This window comes from Haliotis cracherodii, unplaced genomic scaffold (assembly GCF_022045235.1).
Source record: "Haliotis cracherodii isolate W230 unplaced genomic scaffold, xgHalCrac1.p SCAF_7, whole genome shotgun sequence".
Classification (NCBI taxonomy): domain Eukaryota; kingdom Metazoa; phylum Mollusca; class Gastropoda; order Lepetellida; family Haliotidae; genus Haliotis; species Haliotis cracherodii.
In genome coordinates this window covers 23,488,684-23,512,747 of record NW_027266330.1, presented here as the reverse complement: position 1 = coordinate 23,512,747, position 24,064 = coordinate 23,488,684, and the positions used below count along the sequence as shown (strand labels likewise).

Below are 24,064 nucleotides of genomic sequence, written 5' to 3'. Positions count from 1 at the left end.
TAATTCATTCTAAGGGTTCCATCCAAGGATTTGGTTGTCATTATGTAGTACATCTGCAGCTGAGCCAATTATTTGCCTGGGAACTGTTTTATGTGTTTGAACATACCTACTGTGTATTAAATGGGCATGTCCTTTGTTCATGGACAAGATGGATGCCTACACTGTTGGATGTGAACTATTTTTGGTGCGTGCACATAGCCTTGAAGCCATATTGGATGTCAAGCATAATACATGAAAACCACAGCAACTGTAATCTGTATGTGATCTCCAGCATAATACATGTGTGTGAAATCTGGTGTAGAGGACTTCTTACACACCTGGGGGGGGATAGATCCTGGTATCAAGTATATGTGTATATGTGTGAGTTCGAATTCCAGGGCTGTGATTGGCTACTCCATGTTGATGACCGATTATGACAGGCTATTTTCCTGATTAGGATTCATTGAAGTTTTCGCACTTCGGTCGATTTCACGTACATCTGAGCGTTAATAAAAGTTCTTTGGTCTTATCTAGTTTGCATTGTCATCATCGCCTTGATAATCTACAAGAATGGTGGTAGTGTTTTTGTGGAGGGTGACACCAGTTATGAGTAGTAAGCAGTAGGCCGAATGACGTCACAAATAACCATTGTGTTATGTTTTAATGCGCCACTGTGATCATGAAAATAGACATAATATGCATCGATTCGATGCTAAAAGGTGTGGTTTTCAGGTGTGTAAGAAACATTACTTCACAAGTGTCTGTCAGATACCATTTACCTTACAATGAGTTGTCTGTCAGATATCATTTACCTTACAATGAGTTGTCTGTCAGATACCATTTACCTTACAATGAGTTGTCTGTCAGATACCATTTACCTTACAATGTGTTGTCTGTCAGATACCATTTACCTTACAATGAGTTGTCTGTCAGATACCATTTACCTTACAATGAGTTGTCTGTCAGATACCATTTACCTTACAATGAGTTGTTTGTCAGATACCATTTACCTTACAATGAGTTGTATGTCAGATACCATTTACCTTACAATGAGTTGTATGTCAGATACCATTTACCTTACAATGAGTTGTCTGTCAGATACCATTTACCTTACAATGAGTTGTCTGTCAGATACCATTTACCTTACAATGAGTTGTTTCAAAAAGTATCTACAGAGCAGGAGCAAGTAACCGTCATAATATCAGGCATATGCAATGAGAAATGCGGATGGCCCTCTCATTACTGCTTGTGAAATACACACACATCCATTTGCACACTGCTCATCATAAGACTTGACAAGAAAGTTTGTAAGTGGACCAAATTGGACTGCTGTCTTTTCAATGGATCTCCCTGCCCACACAGACATCTGGTCCTATTTACAGGAATACAAACTTTCTTCTTATGTTTTCAGACTTGCGTGGTATGGGCAGTTTTGTTGGGATCCCAGGATTAGAATCGAGTGATTTTCAGTCCAGTCAGACCGGTCGTAGAAGATACCCCTCCCAGGTTAAAGGCAAATATCCGTGTCCCCACTGTGACAAGGTTTTCTCCAGCTCGGGGGCTCGTTGTAACCATGTCGGAGCTATCCATAACAATACCACGTTTACTTGTGTCTGTGGCAAGAGGTACAACTACAGTCAGGCCTTCAGCAGACACAAGAGGACTTGTAGACTGATCAACCACCATCTCGCAAACCTTGGCATGCTTAAATGATGGAGGTCTGCTAGAGGCTGTTGCTGTTTGCTTCTTCATATCAAGTTGAACTTGACATCGTTTCAATCAGTTTTGGGAAAACTCTATAACAATACCACGTTTACTTGTGTCTGTGGCAAGAGGTACAACTACAGCCAGGCACAAGAGGACTTGTAGATGCAAACCTTGGCATGCTTAAATGATGGAGGTCTGCTTGAGGCTGTTGCTGTTTGGTTCTTCTTAAGTTGAATTTGACATCGTTTCGATCAGTTTTGGGAAAAGTCTATGTGTACCCTGATGGACATTGCTCAATATATCCATCAATTGTTTGTGCCTGAGGATTTTGTAATGTTGTGGAAATGGTGCTGACTATCGTAGAAAAACAAAACACCATTTCAACACTCTTCATTAGAAGTTTAATACTACTAGGCAAACCCGAGAGTTTTAATTTTTTACTGCCCCGTGTTGATATGGTTGATAGCAAAAGACTCCTGGGTGAGATTTACTAATTTGGCTGAATAAGGTTACAGCTCTGCCGCAGTGCCTCCTGCATGGAGCTGTATAAAGTCTTATGTTAGCGACACTGATTCCATAGATTGAAAGAGACTCGTATGATCAGGATAAACGACATTTTGAGATCAGTCAAGAGGATTACCAGCTTTCTTTAAAAGACTGTTGCTGTGCAGAGTTGTGTCCCTTGGGCACGCCAGAAACCTATGATTGTGGGTTCGAATCCCGGTTCGCCCCGAATATGTTTCTAGGTTTGTCAGCACCATACCCGTGATCGTGGGTTTCACCAAAGTGGTAAACCTCTGAGACCTGCATCACTTCGGGCTTTCCTCCCACATTAAGCTGACAAGCCGTGATATAACTGGAATGCTGTTTTTTTCCTGTCCATGACTAAACTCAGCATAACATAGTTTTATTGTTCCCAAGTACCTACAGATGCAGCAAGTCACAATGCATGTTCCCTTCTTTTTTACTTGATGAAAGACTCCAGATACATGCACAAAGTAACTAGAAGATTTTCATCAGGAGCCCAATTGTGAATACGAGTTTAAGGTTTTTGCATGTCTGTTTTCTCAACATATTGCCAAACAATCTGGCTCCTATTTTTGTAGAAAGTGTGACACCATGCATGACATTTCTTATCAGTAACACACATTCATCACATTGACGTTTCTATTGGATCTATGGCGCAAACAGAGTGAGGCTCTGTTGTTCTCCTACAAATGTTGTCGTGTATGTAAACGTTAAACTTATCGACTCTGATTGGATCTGCAGGTATTCCAGGCTAGAATTGGTCTCTGGCAACCTATGTTGGTCTCTCTGTGATGTGGGGGCACGGGTGGCCCAGTCGTCTAAGGCGCCGCGATTCGCTGTGCAGAGTTGCCTCCCTTGGGCACGCCAGAAATCTATGATTGTGGGTTTGAATCCTGGTTCGCCCCGATTATGTTTCTAGGTTTGTCAGCACCATACCCGTGCTCGTGGGTTTCACCGAAGTGGTAAATGTCTGAGACCCGCGTCAATTCAGGCTTTCCTCCCACATTAAGCTGACACGCCGTGATATAACTGTAATACAGTTAAAAGCAGTGTTAAACCCAACTCACTCACTCACTCTCTGTGATGATTCCAGGTTAGAATTGGTCCCCAGCAATCTATGTGACTTAATCGATCAGATTCAAACATAGATATGGACATGAAAATATTTTTGGGAACGTTTTGTGTCAGACAAATGGATTTCAGTACTATGATTTGAAGTGGCTCATTTTTGCAAATCTTAAACAATCCAAATCAATTTTCCAGTTTTTCTGTCATAAGCCCTCTTTTTGTTGTTTCAGACAACAACCTTTCATTTGGCTCACATCAGCAGTTCCCTACCAATTCCACTTCACAAGCGATCTGGACTTATTCCCAGTCCTTGTTTAGACACCCCGAGCTGCTACCCCACCACGTTGTGCCAGCAGGTGGAGGTGAACTCTCGCTTCCCTCTGTGACTGATAGGTCAGGCCAAGGTCAGGGTCAAGGTCCTGGTGATGCACAAGGTCATATATACCAGTGTGAAGAATGTGGGAAAACGTTCACCCAGCAGTGTAACAAAAAAATTCATATGAAATCCGTTCATCAAAATGCAGTCTACTCCTGCCCATGTGGAAAAGTGTATCGGTATCAGAGAAATTTACGAAGACATATATCTGATGGATGCAGTGCGGCAAAAATGTGACGTGAGCAGAATGGTGTGTAACAGGGATATATTGCCATCTCTTCTTTGTTATGAGAAGAAGTCTGGCCTGTAATGAGCCACTGACAATGTGTTATGTCTTGTCAAATATCAATGGAACTGAAAAAAATGGTATCATCAAGTTTCTTACCTTGGTCAACTGAATGTGTGTTCCAGTCAGCCCAAGCTGCTTGTTTGCATTCACACCACATACTTGTCCTTCTGGGTACCTATTTGCTGCAGAGTGAATTGAGGCAGGCTTCTAAGTCACTTGCCAAAGGAGAAATACAATATGTTTTTTTGTCTGTGTTTCAATTTAGGGTAGAACCATAGGCCTAGAAACCCTACTTTACACTGTAAAGTAGTCCAAATACCCCTTTTGAATGCTTTATGATTTACTTTTAGCAATATGAAAGAAAAAATAGAAGACAAAAAAATGAAATCTTCAGCTTCTCTGAACTTTGTCCATTCAAAAGCTTTTGTCTTGGTGGGATGGTGGGGTAGCCTAGTGGTTAACGCGTTCGCTCGTCACGCCGAAGACCCGGGTTCGATTCTACACATGGGTACAATGCGTGAAGCCCATTTCTGGTGTCACCCGCCATGATATTGCTGGAATATTGCTAAAAGCGTCGTAAAACCATACTCACTCACCCACTTTTGTCTTGGTGGATTTGATATGTCACCCAATATTGCCCAACTAGCACAAATTCACAAACATTTATCACATTCCCTGGAAAAATAAGGAACTCCGAAGACATCATGCCTTTTAGGACAGGCGCCTGGGACACTGGCATGTCGTGTAGTCATGCATGGTAGCGCCATGACAACAGTCAGCACCATAACAGTACAGCAGATTAGATGCAACAGACGTATGAATGATAGAGATAAGGGAAGTATGTCCACCAGTCTACTCAACAATAAAAACACTTGATTTGGCTGTTTTTGCCTCTATCATTGGCTGTGTTGTGTTCAAACTTGACTGAATTCATCTAAAGGGTGTCCTTTTGCTTGGCTTGCAGATAGATCTGGTTCCCGGAAGACAGATCTAAACAGCAGGACGCTAATGTCACTCACTCCATTAACACCTTCAGATCAGCACTTTCAACCCGTCCCGGGCATGGGTCCTAGTTTGTTGGACAATGTCCCAGAACTTGCGGCCATGAACCCAGGTCAGATTTACCGTTGTGAAGTGTGCGGCAAGTCCTTCACCAGACAGTGGGTCAAGCAGGACCATATGTTGTCAGTGCATTGCAATATGAGTTACACTTGTGGCTGTGGAAAGACCTACAGGTACATGAGGAACATGCGAAGACATATGAAAACTGATTCTTGTAGTGGTCCGGCTGACATGCAGGATAAGTTCAAACAGTGACAGTCTTCAGTTGTCACTGCAGGATAAGTTTAAATGGTGACAGTCTTCAGTTGTCGCTGCGGGATAAGATCAAACACTGACGGTCTTCAGTTCTCGCTGCAGGATAAGTTCAAACAGTGACACTCTTCAGTTGTCGCTGCGGGATAAGATCAAATGATGACGGTCTTCAGTTGTCACTGCAGGATAAGATCAAACAGTGACACTCGTCAGTTGTCGCTGCAGGATAAGATCAAACAGTGACGGTCTTCAGTTGTCGCTGCAGGATAAGCTCAGATGGTGACAGTCTTCAGTTGTCGCTGCAAGATAAGCTCAAATGGTGACACTCGTCAGTTGTCGCTGCAGGATAAGATCAAACAGTGACAGTCTTCAGTTGTCGCTGCAAGATAAGCTCAAATGGTGACACTCGTCAGTTGTCGCTGCAGGATAAGCTCAAATGGTGACACTCGTCAGTTGTCGCTGCAGGATAAGATCAAACAGTGACGGTCTTCAGTTCTTGCTGCAGGATAAGTTCAGATGGTGACAGCACTCAGCTGTGCTGGATTAGACATAGTTCATGGTTTATGGAATCTGTTTTGGCAGAAGATGGACACCGGGCATTTTATATGGGATAGAAATGGGGAAAGGCTGTTGGCCTTTTAGGGACCCAAACTTTGTTTTAAAGTTTTGTAGTTACATATATTAGTTTGAACACTGAAGATTAGTCAACTGTCTTGGCTGGACAAGACCGATTCTGCAAGCTGTGTTCAGATGATGGCTTTAGGAGACAAGGATATACTTAACATCAACCTTTTCATCAGTATTGACATACTGGTTTGCTGGGCTACAGATAAGCTGCGTCTTTGCGTAAAATACCCCCCAAAACTATTCAAAACCCAATTGCTTTCAATAAACTTGTGTACAGAAATGCATGCATTTAATGAAAAACTCAATTGTTTGAAAACAGCACACGTAAATATCCAATAAAGCTTTTTCAGCATGCGTACAATGGAGCTAATTTCCGAAACACAATTACGAGCTAATTTACTTTCCGAGTCAAACCTATATTTAGAACCGTTAAATATCTGAACATTATTTCAATTTTTTTTAAATCTCAAAATGCTTACTCATTTTGGGAAAAACCCAACAGAGTGATGAATAGATGAGTGAAAAAATATTAGTTACCCAATGAAAAATGTAATAACCCAATTAAAATAGAAACCTTCGAGTAAAAACTCAATTGCTCAAAAAGTAATCTGGAGAGCTGGGTTTAGATACAATTAGATTTGGGTTTTTTTTCTATGGAAATTTGTCTGAGTGTTTCTAACAGTCTTTATTGAATTGGTCAGATTCCAGGAATATGACCCTCCTATGTTTAGAGATTGGAGACTTTTGTTTATAGGTTGAAACAAATTTATTGCAATACTTTATCTTTTTCCATTTGATAGACTGGAAGCTGAACTATATACAAGTATGGATATATTTTCTAGACGGAGAGTTTGAGTGTTTCGTAACAAATTGACCCGTGAAGATCTGGGATAGAATAGGTCTTAAGCAACCCATGCCTGCCGCAAAGGCTTGCTGACTTGATTGATGCATGTCACCAATCCCAATTGCATGGATTGTCTGGTCGAGACTCATTTATTTACAGACCGCCGTCATATAGCTGGAATATTGCTGAGTGCGGCGTTAAACAACAAACCAAACCAAAAGAAATAGGTTTTCATGCAAAATTGTTTTGTTTGATTGTATCCTACATATATGGCTCTAGTAATGTTCTAATTTTAATTTTGCAAATAAGTTTTTGGTTTGTTTATTTTATGAACCAAGGCTAAAAAGGTGTGGCCAAGTAACTGCTAGCTACATGAGGTGCATTCTGGGTCTTCAAGAAATGGTTTGTCTACAAATGGGACAGAGAGTTATATATTTGAGCAGCAATCAATGGACAGAGAGTTATATATTTGAGCAGCCATCAATGGACAGAGAGTTATATATTTGAGCAGCCATCAATGTTTATTACTTTTGTACTTGATTTATTGCTGATGTCAAGATTGAACACATTTATGTTTCATGTCATTACACAGTATGTGAATTTCCCAATGAAAATTATGTTTTGGTAATAAAATGTTCAAAGAAAATATCTGTTTTCCAATGATTGTATTTGCATGTCACACATCAGGTGTCAGTGGATGTGTGTCAGATATGAATGATATATCTTTGATTTCAAGGGAATATAAATCACATGCCAAACGTTATGAAGGAAGAGTAGCGGGTGCTACAGGTAGAGCAGGACATGCTTACCGTTTTTGTGAACACCTGGTGTCATTAGTAGTTTTCAGTCATCCATTCATATATTCTACTGAATATGTCACTGAAGAACGCTTGATTCCTATTGGTCAAAAGATGGTATCTAATTCCATTTGATATCTTAATGTTAACATGCCTTTCCTGGAAACATATTTTCTTACCAGGTACGAGGCGACTAACAGGATCGGGTGGTCAGGCTTGCTGACTTGGTTCATGCATGTCATTGATCCTGATTGCGTGGATCGATGCTCATGATGTCAATCACTGGATTGTCTGGCCCAGACTGGATTATTTACAGACCGCCGTAATATAGTTGGAATATTGCTGAGTGCGGCGTTAAACAACAAACAAACAAACAAACCAGGTACAGTACCTGATCAGGATATTAATGAACAGTTGCAAGGACAAAGGGTGAGGTGGAGTCCGACCCCATTGGTTCCTGCAACTTTTTTATTTTTCCCAATGAAGTATAGTCGCAAGTCCTCTTTCTCTTTTAACGCCATGATATATCGGAACACTGTTAAAACTAACTCACTCACTCTGTCTGTTTTAGAGCACAACCACATACTTGAGTTGAGATCCTCGAATAACAGCCGTGATTTTGCTGGAATATTGTGTAAAACCATAATCACTCACTCACTCGAATAACATATCTATGTATATTGTAGGCAGTTTGAGCAACGGAACTTTTCACTTTCTACGAACCCTTAACCACGAAATCTTGAGGCCCATTCCGCTCTAGCATAACTGTTGTGTACTGTATATTGAATGGAGTACATGAGCAGGATAGGATTTTGTTTTCTGACATGAAGAATGCTCATTGGATAACCTTTAAGCATTCCTATAGCGTGGTGGTGGTTGACTCGTCATGCTGAGGACGCAGGTTTGATTCCCCGCATGGGTACAATGTGTAAAGCCCATTTTCCAGTGTCCCTGCCCTGATGTTACTGGAATGTTGCTAAAAGTGGCGGAAAACCATACTCGCTCACTCGCTCGCTCACTCACTCACTCACTCACTCACTCACTCACTCACTCACTCACTCACTCACTCACTCTTGCAGCTCCTTACACTGCTGGGACAGTCGTCTAAGGCGCCACGATTCGCTGTGCAGTTGCATTCGCTGTGCAGAGTTGCGTCCCCTGGGCACACCAGTAACCTATGATTGTAGGTTCGAATCCCGGTTCGCCCCGATTATGTTTCTAGGTTTGTCAGACACTGATCCTTATAATGCATGTCTAATCAAATCTGCCTACTGTGCCAGCCCATTAAGGTTTTCAAGACATTGCTTCTGTATAACATTACTTGCAAGCCATGTTGACACCCTACCCATGAAGATCCAGGTCAGAATAGGTCTTCAGCAACCCATGCTTGCCATAAAAAGTGACTTCGCTTGTCATAAGAGGAAAATTTACGGAATCTGGTGGTCAGGCTCGCTGTCTTGGTTGATGCATGTCATCATATCCCAATTGTGTGGATTGATGCTTGTGATGTCAATATCTGGATTGTCTGGTCCAGACTCGATTATTTACAGACTACATCATATAGCCGGAATATTGTTGAGTGTAGCGTTAAACAACAAACAAACAAACTGTTGACAGCCACTCTTTGATCACCATTACCTCCGTGTAGTCACCTTTCCAATGAGTCGTTTTTCTTTGCTTGCAGACCAAGGTGGCTTTCCTCCTGTGTCAAGAAGCGATCACGACTTAGAGACTGTGGGGCATGTGTCAGGTGTGTTCGGGTTAGGTCCTCAACAGGATGTAGATGACAACGGAACGCGGAAGATTACTGAGGGAAATAAGATCTACTTTCAGTGTGACGTTTGCGGTCAGCTCTTCACCCGCTCCAATGACTGCCAGAGGCACCGAGCAGCGGCCCATGACAACAGGACCTGTCAGTGTGTTTGTGGGAAGACCTATGTCTATTTGAGAGGCTTGCACAGACACCAGAAATCATGTGCCTTATTCAAGCTCACCCATCCACCTCCACCGACGGAGTAACTTTGCTTTTTATTACGGGAGCCATCGATGGGCCTGGAGATCGCGTTATTCAATCCCCCGTAGAATCACTTTTTGATACATCTTCCCGAGGCAAGGGAGTTATCTGACTATAAGAGTTCAGTTTCCACCCTTGCCGAACTAGGCTGGTATTATGGAGTTACATTTTGGCTGGACTAACGCGTCAATGCATAGTCCAATCAAAATCCGGTTAGTAAACTGTTATGCAGATTTCGGTTGATAGCAGGATTTGCAAAGCATGTGCACCGCCAACTCATGTCAACAGATATTTTCTGAATCTTTTCATGTTTTTAATCAAGTTGCTCACGTGATTTGATGCACTTCACGATGTAAGACTCATTTTATCACAATATAGATCTTGATTCTCGATCAGATCTTTTGACTGGACGCCACCGCAAGTGATACAAGAGGTGGAATCTCATTGGTCCACAGGAGAGGCATGGAAGGGACATTACTCATAATAGCCACAGGTGGCGCTACGATCAAGCCCAGGAATTCCAGCCCAGTTCGACCAGGGTGGAAACTCGACTTTTAAAGTCCGTCAACTCTCTTGCCTCGGGAAGATGTATTTGATAATGATTCATAACCACATGCTTAATATATGGTCAGAATTATGTAATGAACTCGGCTTTTAGCAGCGGTTTCTTATTTTTATACAAATGGTTTTGTCACTTTTATTCAAGTTCTGTGAGAGCTCATACCATGGGTCTATTACAACCCTGCCGTAGATTTGTCACGGCTGAAGATGATCTGTCAGAGATCCTGTTCTTATACAGCTAGTACCATGGTTGTCTTGGCTCTAGTTCAGATCCATCACAGTACTGTCATGACAAAAATCAAGGCTAAATAAAATGGCTCCATCATGGCTCCAAAGTAGGCCTTTACCTGAAGAGACAGAACAAATCAGTTTTTATGTTTCATGAATTGAGTAGGTCAAGACTTGAGATGTGTCCTCACAAGCACTACCACAGACCAATATTTCTGTGATTTCTCATGGAAGGAACATCGCTAGATCTCGGAAGCTTGTGAATTTTCTTCAGCAAAACTGAAGTACAGTACTGAGCTTGTGATGAAGCCTGCTTTGGATTGGGGGATTTTTCATGTAGTGGAGGGGGCAGGGGTGGCCCAGTCGCTGTGCAGAGTTGCTTCCCTTGGGCACGCCAGAAACTTATGATAGTGGGTTCGATTCCCGGTCCACCCCGATTATGTTTCTAGGTTTGTCAGCACCATACCCGTACTCGTGGGTTTCACCGAAGTGGTAAACGTCTGAGACCTGCATCACTTCGGGCTTTCCTCCCACATTAATCTGACACGCCGCGATATAACTGGAATAGTGTTAAAAGCGGCGTTAAACCCAACCCAACTCACTCACTCACTCACTCACTCACTCACTCATGTAGTGGATATATACTCACTGCCAAAAGAACTCACTGTGTAAGTTCACACCATATACCAGTTTGTTCATTTGTGCATTGAACCAGTCTATTATCTCTTGAAAATGAGCAATTCTTCATATATTAACCAACATATATGGTGTTCACGTTTCTTTTGTCTGTGAGTGCAGATAGGACATCAATGATTGGTATTTCCTGACATCTTGACATCTCCCCTTTTAAAGCCAAAGCTAAACATTAGATGATTAATCAAGTGTAACTAATTGCATATAACTGGATGGCATCCAATGAGTTATATTTAACTGGACAGTTATGCATATTTTCACCATAGGGTCTCTCGTAAATAATGTCACACTTGCAGCCAATGGAGATGCCCTTTTACGATAGTTCTGGCCTTTAGTAATGGAACCAGTGCATGAATAACAAGATGAACACCTTTGCTGCCTATTGATATCTGCTAGGACGTCTTTACTTGTCGTACACACCTTGTTTTAGTCCTTGCTGCATTGTACCCTTGTTCTTAGAACTGTCAATGATTGCTGTGTGTCCAGTGTCCTTGGCCTTTAGCTGATTTTGTACAATTAAATTGGACCAAGGATAATTGGGACTTGATGTAATTTCAGTGAAAACCCCCCTCTCTGGTAATTTTGTCAGATTGGAAATTGGTTTAATTTTCTGGAACCTTCCAGAATACCATCACCCTTTGATAGGGGCCTCCTCCATGGTCCAGTTGATAGAGCACCTGCCCAGCGGAAGGTCAGTGGTTCAATCCCCATCTGCATCATGCCAAAAGAAATTAAAAGATGGTACTTGTTGTTACCCTGACTATAACAAGGACTGGTCATCTCGGAGTTGGTATACTGTGTCTGAGTGGGGTATTATTGACAAATATTGGTGATGTAATGCTTTTTAACACTTTTTTTTATTTGTAAACTTCTTATTAACGTGCATGTAATATTAATATTTTAAAAGTCACAACTTTCAACATGACCTGAAACGATATGCAATCTCACATATTGGGTTTGCTATTGTTGCCCACTATTTTCCCACTGAGCCATTGGGGCAGGTGATGAAAGTGTGTTCAATGTTACATGTCATGACCTCAGTTGTCTGCATGCTGCACATGGTCTTTTTCTCGCTTGCTGTCGTCAAATTTGTTTTTTGCTGCTTCTTTATTGTTTCACTATGAGGTAGCCCAATGGGTTTGTTTTATTCCATCTGGTATTTCTTGCATTTAGATGGTTCACGGGGTAGTTACTCAGCGGTTGATTATTACCTGTTGCTGTGATTTCAGGTGAACAACTTTCACTTCATGTTCATTTGACACCTCCTCTCTAAAGTTCAACTGACAACCTTGAGGATCATTCACATTCTTAATTTCATTGGGGGTCGGGGGTGGGGGGGGTCGGATAGCCTAGTGGTTAAAGCGTTTGCTCGTCACGCCGAAGACCTGGGTTTCGAATCCCGACATGGGTTCAATGTGTGAAGCCCCTTTCTGGTGTCCCCCACCGTGATATTGCTGGAATATTGCTAAAAGTGGCGTAAAACCATACTCACTCACTTAATTTCATCAGGTCATCTGGACTTAATACATTTTGTTAATTTCTGAGTTGACAAATCTTCATCTACTCTTTCAGTTTCTTCAGAATGGGTAGAATATCAACTGAAAAAGGCAGTTCAGTCTTGATCAAGTGAATGACATTGTAGTTTTCGTTGCTGTTCACTGCCTTCATCTTTTATGGTTCTGATGTTCTTGACTGGAGCTGCTTCATTTTAGATCTTTTGTTAGTTAAGTTATGGATAAACTGATTAAATCAAGTGAAGTTAAGGAGTTATTTTGTTTGGTAACCAATTGTGTCAAGAGTGGTTGTGATTTTCCCATTTCTATAGGCCATAATAGATTAATTATCTGATTGTCATACCTGCCAACCTCACGACTAAACACCAACGTCACATGGCTCTTTTTGTCTCCAGGTAGTAACCTTCAGAGTAAGTGAGTGTTCTTTGTTTTATGCTGCTTTTAGCAACATTGCAGCAATATCATGGCAGGGGACACCAGAAATGGGCTTCCCACATTGTACCCATGTCTGGAATTGAACCCGGGTATTATGTGTCACTAGCAAATGCTTTAACCACTAGGCTACCCCACTGCCAGATACCCTCAGGACATCTTTCTTAACTTGATGAAATATACCATATAGTGTTTATACTATATATCATGTAGTGTATATATATACCATATATAAGACTTATAAAGTCTGTCAGTACTCTCTGTTTGTACATACTCCTGGAGGCACGGGTGGCCCTTTTGTCTAAGGCGCTGCGATTCGCTGTGCAGAGTTGCGTCCCTTGGGCACGCCAGAAACCTATGATTGTTGGTTCAAATCCTGGTTCGCCCCGATTACGTTTCTAGGTTTGTCAGCACCAAACCCGTGCTCATTGGTTTCACCGAAGTGGTAAACGTCTGAGACCTGCATCACTTGGGGCTTTCCTCCCACATTAAGCTGACACGCCGTGATATAACTGGAATACTGTTAAAAGCGGCGTTAAACCCAACTCACTCACTCACTCACTCACTTGTACATACTCCTATCACACATTCATGCATATGGTGAGTCCATCTGTCGACAGTTCATATGCACAGATGTCTTCAACAAATTGATACCCATGAAGATCCGAGTTAGAATTGGTCAAATCACGTCTTTCTTTTAGATTTGATGAAAATATAATAACTGATGATATTTTGGTCAGTAAGTGTAGCTGTCATGCATTATCAAGAAATTACCAACAAGGTATCTGATTAATTATCCTTTTTTGTAATGTATTCTTTAGTGAACAACAGTTTAAATACATCCATGTGACTACAACAATCTATAGATATTCTACATACCGGTATTGATGCATATAACAATGGCTGCCGATAACTCCTACCTGATTCTGTCATATTACTATAGCTAATGTGTCATGGCACGAGTAGCATACGTCAGAACACACAAAGTTAAGTACTCAACCCCTAATTAAAATAAGAGAATTTGAGTAATCTTTCATATATAACCAACAGATATGGTGTTCACGCTTCTTTTGTCTGTGAGTATAGAAAGGATGTCAATGATTGGTAGTATTTCATGACATCATGACATCTCCCTTTTTAATCTAAAGCTAAATATTAGTTGATTAATCAATGTAACTAATTGAATATAACTGGATGGCATCCAATGAGTTATATTTAACTGGACAGTTATGCATATTTTCAGTATCGAGACTCTCAACATTAAGTACACAGCCCCCAGTTAAAATAAGAGGTATCTAATCTACAGCTAGATTTCCTCAAATTGAAGTAGGTGCATATCCTAGTTCATGAACAATCCTACTTTCCTAAAGAACTACAGAAGGTAGAGAGATTCTGGGCAAGAAGTAAACCATTTATTAAAGGATCAAATCTGTGATTGGTTACTTGTTATTTTAATGTCTGTTTCATATTTCATGATCCAGCTACATTATTACCCATAAAGGTCTGAAGTGATTTTAAATATTAACTCGCTCAAATATACTGAACAAAAATAGTTAGGGATCATGAATAATTTGGGGATGTATTTTAGTAGTGAAGACTTAGCACACAATTTCATACAAATATCAAAAACAAACTTCATGATCCATAACTTTTTTGTTCCATATAGAGCACTCATGTATTCATGAACTTAAAAGAGTGTTGCTCTGGGATTGAGGGGCGGTCGGGTAGCCTAGTGGTTAAAGCGTTCACTCGTCACGCCGAAACCCGGGTTCGATTCCCGACGTGGGTACAATGTGTGAAGCCCATTTCTGGTGCCCCCCGCCGTGATATTGCTGGAATATTGCTAAAAGCGGCGTAAAACCATACTCACTCACTCACTCACTCACTTTGGGATTGATGATTGATTGTAACCCATATTTTTGTATTCATGAAAAAAGTGTATTGACAGAGGGTTGACAGGACAAAGCACAGCATGAACAAAGCGGCCTTAATATTGAAGTGTGGAGGGGAATTTATTGGTGTTTAAAAAAAGACACTGAGTGAATGTGATGTTTGTTTGTTTGTTTGTTTGTTTGTTTGTTTGTTGTTAAACGCCACTCTCAGCTATATTCCTGCTATGTGACGGCAGTTCGTATATGAATATAATCAAGTCTGAACCATACAATCCGGTGATTGACATGAGCATCGATCTAGGCAGTTGGGATACGATGACATGCAGGTCAGGGAGTCTGAACTCACAGTCTCGTCAGTTACAACAAGCATGGGTTGCTGAAGACATTTCTAACCCAGCTCCTCACCCGGGCGGTGTATATGAGTCTACAGACCAGCTGTAGTTTTGAGTATAGCTGACATGGACTAGGAACCTGCGTCAGGTTTCACCTTGGGCCATGTTTATGTTGGGGCAGTGATGGGCAGTGGAATACTGTAAATCGGGAAAGTTTTGCAAACAGGAAAGTACAGCAAAAACTGCAATCAACTCACACTCGCAATAGTTTCATGACACAGTTACATTTGCAGACCAACAACGGACAACAGAACTTTGTTTACTCTCGGGCCAGGATACTCGGCATATGATGTACAAATTTACAAACAGTATTTACATAAGATGGAGGGCGATTTACATGGAAGATTTTACAATTTTCCTAGTGATGTTACAGAATGTACAGTTTTGTTATAACTTATTTTTTTACAATTAAAAATTCATTAAATTAAAACATATTTGGGTTTTTAGCATATGAAATTGGAACATATCTTTTTCGTTGGTGTTTAAAAAAAGGACAAAGAAAAATATAATGGAATTTATCAACATCGCTCATGACGCAGTTTTACATGTTCATTCATTGACAGAACTCTGTCCATGACAAATGATTTGATTATACTCAGCATCATTATTGAGGGGTCATGTAGATAATAAGAGATAAAAGTATGAGATCATTAGCATTTTCAACTTTAGAGTGCAATTTCAGTTTTATCTAGAATGAACCATGTTATACCCACATTGACTGTTAGTTGTCATGTATTGTATGTTGATTGGTTGGTTTGTTGTTTAACGCAACACTCAGCAATATTCAAGCTATATGACGGCGGTCTGTAAAATAATCGAGTCTGGACCAGACAATCCAGTGATTGACATCATGAGCATCGATCCACGCAATTGGGATCGATGACATGCATCAACCAAGCCAGAGAGCCTGACCACCCGATCCCGTCAGTCGCCTCTTACGACAAGCATAGTCAGACCTATTGACGCTTGTTGGGATAGGTTTGTGTTGACACCCAACATACGGAGGTGACCCTTCAATAACGATGCTGAATATACATTCGTGTCTTAATGACCTGTCTGATGTTAAGCTTGTGCCATCAATTCTTTCATTCCAACAGTTGATTTGTGTCTTATTTGCCTTGAGTTCTACACTGACTTCTGAGTCAATCAGCTGTTGGTGCATTTCATTTTTCTCTCATAAGAAGGGTCAAGTACTTTAATGAATACTCAACACTGACATCTTCTCCGAGATGAAGAAGATGGATCCCTACGTTTTTAACTTGAATGCATTACAGAGTTTTGTACTTAATTTGAAAATAAACTCTCCCAAGTACGAGTTTGACTTATTGTTTTTGATACTTGTAATGTTAATATGTTTTGGGTTTTTTTTTCAAATATTTTTATTTAGAAAATGGAAAACAAGAATGTTTTCTTTTTGTACATGAGTAGGACTGTGTGATGCACAAGGCAGTTCAGTTTGTTTGCTGGCAGAACCAAAGGAAGCTTTATCCAGGAAATGTGTATGCAAAGTTACATGTAACTAGATGTAACCAGAAGTAACAACGAAAGCATTTGTGGTTTTACTTCAACGAAAGAACCCCTTGAAATAAAAGTAGAACAGACTGAGTGAGTGAGTATAGTTTTCAGCCGCATTAAACACTTCCAGCAATATTATGGATGGGTAAACCACAAATGGGCTTCACACATTGTACTCATGTGGGGAATCGAACCTGGGCCTTCCGTGTGATGGGCGAACGCTTTAACCACAAGGCTACCCCACCATCCCTGAAACAAACTGAAGAAAAGATGATCAAACATTCGCATCTTCAAACAGCATATCTGCTTTTATTTATTTTTCTGTACATCAATTGTTCTGGCCTTTGCCATTGCATCATTCTTCCATAACCTGAGTGAGTGAAAGCGATTAAATCCTTTCCATAATTATAAGAAATCGTTGTTAAAATCCTAGTTGCATGACTCCGACTATATCACGAGCATGTGTTTATGAATCACTATACAAAAAAGTGATGATACCAGGTGTTCACAAAAAGTTGAGTAGATCCTGCCCCACTGGTGGCACCTATCACAAACACATGCAAAGGAAAGTCAAGTGTTCAACTGAACAAACATGGGAACAAATAGGGAATTGTCTCAGACATCAGACATATCCTCCACATGACTAGCATAACGCCTTTTGAAATCAGATCAAATATCAACAATATGACATTTTGGATAGCAGAAATACCAACCTAGACAAACAACTATGTATTCCACATCGCTCTTTATTGAGCAGCACTTGTAACAAGATTATAAACAATGTCATTCAAACACTAATTACATCCTGTGAATTGTCACTGCTGGGGTCAAGACAAGAGTTCTACTCACTTATGTCATCACTGAACTCACCTGCAAGTCTAGACAGACGCCACCCACGCAACACGGTGTCTTTGTTCTTTGCGACTGCGTCAAAGGCCTACACGAACCAGCGCGCATGGATAGGCTTCATCACACTAATTTTTAGATCGACAGCCTTTCCTTTGTCACGTGTCTTTAAGTTTGCTGACACTTTCTCCGCATTTTCTTCCTTTGAGCTTCCTTCATGCCAGTCAACAGAATAAACACCAAAAGTATCGGTTGTTCTAAGGAAAACACTATGTATAGTTTTAGCGGAAGTACTCAACTCAGCGCTAATAAGCAGTGCTTTTTGGTGTGTGATTGGATTAATGCAAGGTTGGATTAAGGTGAGGATTCTACTGTAAACCTGACAGAGGACATTTTCTTGAGATGAGGGGGGTGTCACATTCATATTGGGTCGCATTTTTGGCTAGGGGCCAATGGTCGCATTCTTTTGGAGACGCATTAATTTCACGATTTACAGTATATGTTTGTTTGTTTGTGGTTTAACGTTGCACTCAGCAATTTTCCAGGTATATGACGGTGGTCTGTAAAATAATTTAGTCTGGACCAGACAATTCAGTGATTGACATCATGAGCATCGATCCACAGTATGAAGGAGCCGGTTACATATGTGCAGCAATGTTTCCACTTGTCAAACACAAAATCGTCCTCCATGTTGGAAAACATTCAGTTGGTAGACAATGAATGTGTATTTGTAGGTAGATTCAGAACAGTTATTAGGATAAGTGTCAGTCAGCAAAATGAGTCAAATGAGACTATTTGAAGGCAGGTGACTTTCAATATAAAACATTTAATTTATGCCTGGTTCAAGGCCAATAGACTGCTCTAGTGGTATAGTGTCCGCCAGAAGAGCGGAAGGTCTGGGGTTCACACACCCTGTCCGTGTTATACCTAAAAGATGGTTAAAAGATGCTACTTGTTGTGACCCTGTCTGGTGCTAGGCAATAAGGGGCTAAAACAAGGACTGGTCGGCTTGGAGTCCGTATATTGTGTCCGAGTGGGGTATTCATGTTAAACTGCGGCATGGTATCTCAGTGAGTTAGCACTATAAATCGGCATCAGTCCAGACTAGTACAAGCAGCCACACACACAGGAGCATGCACGTCGATGTATAAGTTTAATAATCTTGGATGCAACTATAAACCCCATTTCACCTCACCTCAAGGCCATTAATCTCATGTTATTAAAAAGCACCAGTTTCAAATTGTATCCCTCTTGAGCTTTCTCGCAACTTGTTTTAATTAAGCTTCAGTGGACATCATCTTATATGTAGTGCTGACTACACTGTCCCTCGGGATATTTCCAATTGATCGCTTACTGAACTGGAACTGCAATTTTGTTGATTTCAGAGATTGCGGGGTCTGTCAGCTTTGGTCATTCCTTCACAGGAAGTTCAGTTCAAGGTATTGATGGAGGAGGCAACAGTTCGGGGCAATCATGGGCACCAGCAGAACATGTGTTTCCTTTCTCCAGTAGAGGCAGAAGGAGTGTCAGCATGCTGGATCGCCAGTTCTCGTGTGATATTTGTGGCAAGGAGTTTACAGAGATCTGGGGAGTGAAGAGACATAAACAGGCCAATCATGAGGGTGCATCCTTCCCTTGTGTGTGTGGGAAGGTGTATCGATACATAGCAAGTTTGCAGAAACACCAGAAGAACTGTGATCCGTACTTGTTCTCATGCTTGAAATAACACCCTGATAAGATGCATCAAGTCAGGAGCTTGCTCATTGGACTGAGGTGAATGTGTTTACAGTGTTTGTGGCAAGATACTGATACACGTGACATCTGCAGCAAGAATGATACCTAATTGAGAGTTATCATTTTGGTCCCAGGAATTGAGATCCATTTGTTGTATTAGGCTTGAAGAAGCCACCCTTCAGGCTTTCGTTATCAAGGAATGACGTATCTGTTTACTGTGCAAGTTTGGGGTTCTATGTTCTATGAAAGGCTGACCTATATTCCTTCTCATGATTGAAGTTTCGAGGATAGTGTGATCTACCTCAGATAAATCAAAATTTAAGTTTTGCGAACCCATCTACAGTGTCGGTTGCAAGATTGATAGGGACATTGCGAGTCTGCTGAAACTCCAGAAACTGCTTTCATGATTGAAATAATGATAAGTGATTGTGTTCATATGTGGAAAAGACTTTCACATGCATGTTTTGTGATTAATGATAAAGGCATTTGCTTATACCCCGGAGTGTATGAAGAGACCTCATATAGCGACTTTGGTGCTACAGGAGATATATACAAAACTGTGACCATATATGTACCTTTGTTTGAAATGACTTCATCAATTCAAGACTGTTGATGATATCGAGTCATCACTTAACAGTTCTAGTTATTGACTCTTGTTATTTTCAGATGATAAAGATCATCTCCTGCACACAAGTTTGTCCACAAGCATGACTTGTGGTAGCAACAGGCATTTGAATCTGGCTTCTGGAACAAGCCACAACTCAGGATCAGCTTCTTACCCCTCCTTCCAGATGTTCATCAATAGAGCCCTGTCCACAGAGGGAATGACTGGGCAGCCTGTCTCCTCCCATGGGACAGCAGGACACACACTGGCCCATCCACTGTCCAGAGCAGGAGGTCTGGCTGGTTCAGGAGGCCCTTCAGCCTTTAGTTATAGAACTTCCGAGGTATCTAAGTCCAAATGTTGTTTTTGTGATATCTGTGGGAAAGAGTTTCCTGACAACTGGAGGGTGAGGAGACACAAGCAGGCCGCCCATGAGAACATCACCCATCCCTGTGTGTGTGGAAGACTGTATAAGTACAAGGGAGATTTGTTGAAGCATCAGAAGAACTGCTCAATGTATAGTTTGTCCATGACTTGAGATGCATAAAAAACTCTGTACAGAAAATCATACCATACTTTGAACTGAAATGTGTGATCTTTTTAGGATGCTCCTAATCTGAACAGAGAATCGTGTAATTCATTGTTTTCTTGAACTATATCACTTGATGATGGGGATTCTCTGAACTGAAACAAATGGTGTTTTGGGGATGCTTGAACTTCATCAAATAATTTCATAGGAATATTGTCATTTTGGAATTTCTTTTGTGGTTTTCACATAAGGATATATTCAGATCTTTGAAAAGTATCATGTTAAGCCTTATACACTGGAAGACATCTTGCTCCTGACGTGACAGTGAACATTTTGCCCAAGAGAATTTCATCTTTTTAAAAGGAGTGCCTCATTATCTCTAGCTTACAGAAACACTGATTATCTTCCTGTCTCTCACTGTGATGTTGTGATTTTGATGAAGAAGCCCATGTTGATCACTACTGTCTGGAGGAAAACCGGCATCCAATGTTTACCAAGGTATTGTTGATGAGTAATAGCAGCCCGAGTCGAATATAAACCGTCAACGCCAAGAAATGATCAGTCTCGATTATCTGCTGAAGCATGTTCCATTTGGCATTAACAGTAAAGTAGTGTTGAAAATTATGTGAAAGGATCCCAGAAAAATCACTGACGACTCCAAGTATTTGCAAAAAGGGTAAGCATGTCCTGATCCACTGGTTGTACCAACCACTCACACAATTTGAATTAAAATAGTAAGTGTTTGTTTGTTGCCTGACATCACACATCAGTTGTTGTTGTTTGTTGTTTAACGCCGCACTCAGCAATATTCCAGCTATGTGATGGCAGTCTGTAAATACTCGAGTCTGGACCAGACAATCCAGTGATTGACATCATGAGCATCAATCCATGCACTTGTTATCGATGACATGCTTCAGTCAAGTCAGCGAGCCCGACCACACGCCTTTTATGACAAACATGATCGCCTTTTACAGCAAGTATGGGTTGCTGAAGACCTATTCTACCCCGGGTTTTCACGGGTCTCACACATCAGTACTCCTGCCATACAACAGCAGCCTGTAAACTACCAAGTCTTGACCAGACAATCACATGATAGTGAACTGGACAATCCAGTCTAGCCTTGCCTCAACCCCTTTACTGTATTATGTTTATACTTTTACAATGAGGTGAGGTGAAATGGGGATAATGTTGCGTCCAAGAGTATTGAACTTATATATCAACGTGCATGTATGTGTGTGTGTGTATGTGGCTGCTTGTATTAGTCCGGACTGATGCTGATTTTATAGTGCTAGCCTGCTGAGATACCATGCTGCAGTTTAACATGAATACCCCACTCAGACACAGTATACGGACTCCGAGCCGGCCAGTCCTTGTTTTAGCCCCTTATAGCCTAGCACAAGACAGGGTAACAACAAGTACCATCTTTAAATGTCTCTGGTATGTCGTTTGGTATGACGCTGACGGAGATCAAACCCTGGACTTTCCGCTCTCCGGGCAGATGCTCTACCACCAGACCACGGAGGCGCTCCTTTTACAATGAACTACCTGACATCCGACCTGTGAAGATTCCAGGGTAGAATTGGTCTTCAGCATCTCATGCTTGCCTAAAAAGTGACTATGCTTGTCGTAAAAGGCGACTAACGGGATCGGGTGGTCAGACTCTCTGACTTGGTTGATAGATGTCATCGATCCCATTTGCATGGATGGATGCTCATGATATCAATCACTGAATTGTCTGGTCCAGACTCGATTATTTACAGACCGCCGTCATATAGCTGGAATATTGCTGAGTGCGGCATTAAACAACAAACCTTGTTACAACCAACAACAAATTCTCACTTTTGTGAATGGATATAGTGTTGACAAACCTAGGAACATTATCAGGGCGAATTTTGGATTGGATGATAGGGAACATGGCTTTATGTCACAAAAACAAAATTCTGTTGTCATGATTATTGTTCTCTTCTTTTGTCAAGTGTATTTTGTGTTCGTTTACAAATACTTCAGCAAATAATTAGTTTGCCAATATAATTTATCATCCAAAACTGGCTCCCACAGGAGATATCCTTGGATGAGATCAAGCGATATCTACACTGTAGATATCGCTGCAATGAAATTACATCACAATGCTTTGCAGACCATTGTGACGTCACTGGTTACCATGACGTCACAATCAAATGACATCACTAATGGCTCTGCTACTGAAGCTGTTAGCAGTACTTTTTACACTGAAGACATTGCTAATTACTGTCTGCAAATAGAAAATGTTGGAAGAATGATGTTGGATGATAAATAAAATCTCACCCTCGTGTCTTTTGATATCAAATATATCAACACTCGTTGATAAAAGTGGCAAAAATCCTCGGCAAGCCTCGGAATTTTTCCACTTTTATCAACTCATGTTGATATATTTGATATGAAAAGACACTCGGGTGAGATTCTCTATTTATCATCCAAAACTGGCTCCCACAGGAGATACCCTTGGATGAGATCAAGCGATATCTACACTGTAGATATCGCCGCAATGAAATTACATCACAATGCTTTGCAGACCATTGTGACATCACTGGTTACCATGACGTCACAATCAAATGACAACACAAATGGCTCTGCTACTGAAGCTGTTAGCAGTACACTGAAGACATTGCTAATTACTGTCTGCAAATTGAAAATGTTGGAAGAATGATGTTGGATGATAAATAAAATCTCACCCTCGTGTCTTTTGTTATCAAATATATCAAGCCTCGGAATTTTTCCACTTTTATCAACTCGTGTTGATATATTTGATTTCAAAAGACACTCGGGTGAGATTCTCTATATTCCACCTTTGAGTTGCCTACAGAATCATACAGTTAACTTGAACTCCCATTTTGGTTCTCTGGGAAGACTAAAAGGACAATTCAATGTATTATTTTTTTTCTCATTCTTTGATGTTTATGTCAACCAGGGGGATCATGGGTGGCCAACTCGTCTAAGGCGCAGCAATTCACTGTGCAGAGTTGCGTCCCTTTGGCATGCCAGGAACCTATCATCATGGGTTCAAATCCCTGATTATGTTTCAAGGTCTGTCAGCACCATACCCATGCTTGTTGGTATCACCGAAATGGTAAATGTCTAACACCTGCATCACTTCCGACTTTCCTCCCACATCAAGCTGACACGCCGTGACATAACTGGAATACTGTTCAAAGCGGAGTCACTCACTGCAAGCTTCCAGGTCATGCAAGAGGCTGCAGTGAAGAACAAAATCAGTCCGGACTAGTACAAGCAGCCCCCCCCCCACACACACACACACACACCTTGGACGCGACGTTAAACCCCATTTCACCTCACCTATTACGGTTGAATTGTACTTGGACGCGACGTCAAACCCCATTTCACCTCACCTATTACGGTTGAATTGTACTTGTGTAGAAACATCTATAGCTCAGATTCATTGGACTGAAATGGTAGGTGGGCATAGCTGTTTGACAGATCTCTTCTGTCTGCTTTTTGTGCAATAACAATACCGTTCCAAAAACATTTACCTAGGTTCATTTCATCAATAGATAGACAGTGGCAGGAATTTATCAGACATGAAG

At 41.0% G+C, this 24,064-nt stretch overlaps 1 protein-coding gene across 1 annotated transcript; it reads left to right on the top strand.

Annotated features, from left to right (window-relative positions):
• Positions 1–5,009: 5,009 nt before the first annotated feature.
• On the top strand, positions 5,010–20,492 carry LOC139448751 (zinc finger protein 836-like). The gene is made up of 5 exons (XM_071230287.1): positions 5,010–5,061; positions 9,214–9,441; positions 12,935–12,949; positions 19,002–19,238; positions 20,017–20,492. The coding sequence occupies exons 1-5, from the start codon at positions 5,010–5,012 to the stop codon at positions 20,490–20,492; spliced, it is 1,008 nt and encodes a 335-aa protein (XP_071086388.1).
• The last annotated feature ends 3,572 nt before the right edge of the window (positions 20,493–24,064 follow it).

Bases quoted from the DNA above. Each gene is read 5' to 3' on its own strand.
- LOC139448751 (XM_071230287.1), top strand. From the start codon at position 5,010: ATGGGTCCTAGTTTGTTGGACAATGTCCCAGAACTTGCGGCCATGAAC. The intron at 5,062-9,213 runs GTCAGATTTACC...CTTTGCTTGCAG, and splicing joins ACTTGCGGCCATGAACCCAG to ACCAAGGTGGCTTTCCTCCT. The intron at 19,239-20,016 runs GTGCATCCTTCC...TGTTATTTTCAG, and splicing joins TAAACAGGCCAATCATGAGG to ATGATAAAGATCATCTCCTG.